Source organism: Pygoscelis adeliae, unplaced genomic scaffold (genome assembly GCF_000699105.1).
Source record: "Pygoscelis adeliae isolate BGI_AS28 unplaced genomic scaffold, ASM69910v1 Scaffold402, whole genome shotgun sequence".
NCBI lineage: Eukaryota > Metazoa > Chordata > Aves > Sphenisciformes > Spheniscidae > Pygoscelis > Pygoscelis adeliae.
The window spans coordinates 673,246-673,645 of NW_008824411.1; the positions used below are offsets into that span (position 1 = coordinate 673,246).

A 400-nucleotide genomic window follows, 5' to 3' on the forward strand; every position below is an offset into this window, starting at 1 on the left:
CAGCCCACACGCGTCATCCCCTCCCATGGAACATCCACCCGGAGCCGCCCTGACCCGGTGGGTGTTGGCACAGGTGTTGCAAACATCAGATGCTCAGGGCATGTCTGGATCGAGCCCACGCCGGTGGTGCAGATGGGCTCCAACATCTCCATCAACTGCCTCTCCACCCTCGGCTGCTCCTGGGCCAAGTTCTTCATCCTCCTCAACTACAGCCTTGCTGAGGGTCCCCTGCACCCCCTCAACAGCAGCGCCGTCCAGCTCCGGCTGCGTGATTTCCAGATGCCTTTCGGGACCGTCACCTGCTTAGCCCGCTGCCCCAACAGCGAACAGCACCAGCTGGTGTGCGGCACCGACATCCTGGCCGGCTGTGAGTACCCCCCACAGCTATGGGGTTTCAATG

The 400-nt window shown here is 62.8% G+C and overlaps 1 protein-coding gene across 1 annotated transcript in view; it reads left to right on the forward strand.

The window, feature by feature from the left end:
* IL23R (interleukin 23 receptor) overlaps positions 1-400 on the forward strand; it is a 14,892-nt gene that overhangs the window by 760 nt on the left and 13,732 nt on the right. The window contains exon 2 of the mRNA XM_009320655.1: positions 74-367. Coding sequence (XP_009318930.1) covers positions 74-367 — 294 coding nt within the window. The remainder of the gene's footprint in view (positions 1-73; positions 368-400) is intronic.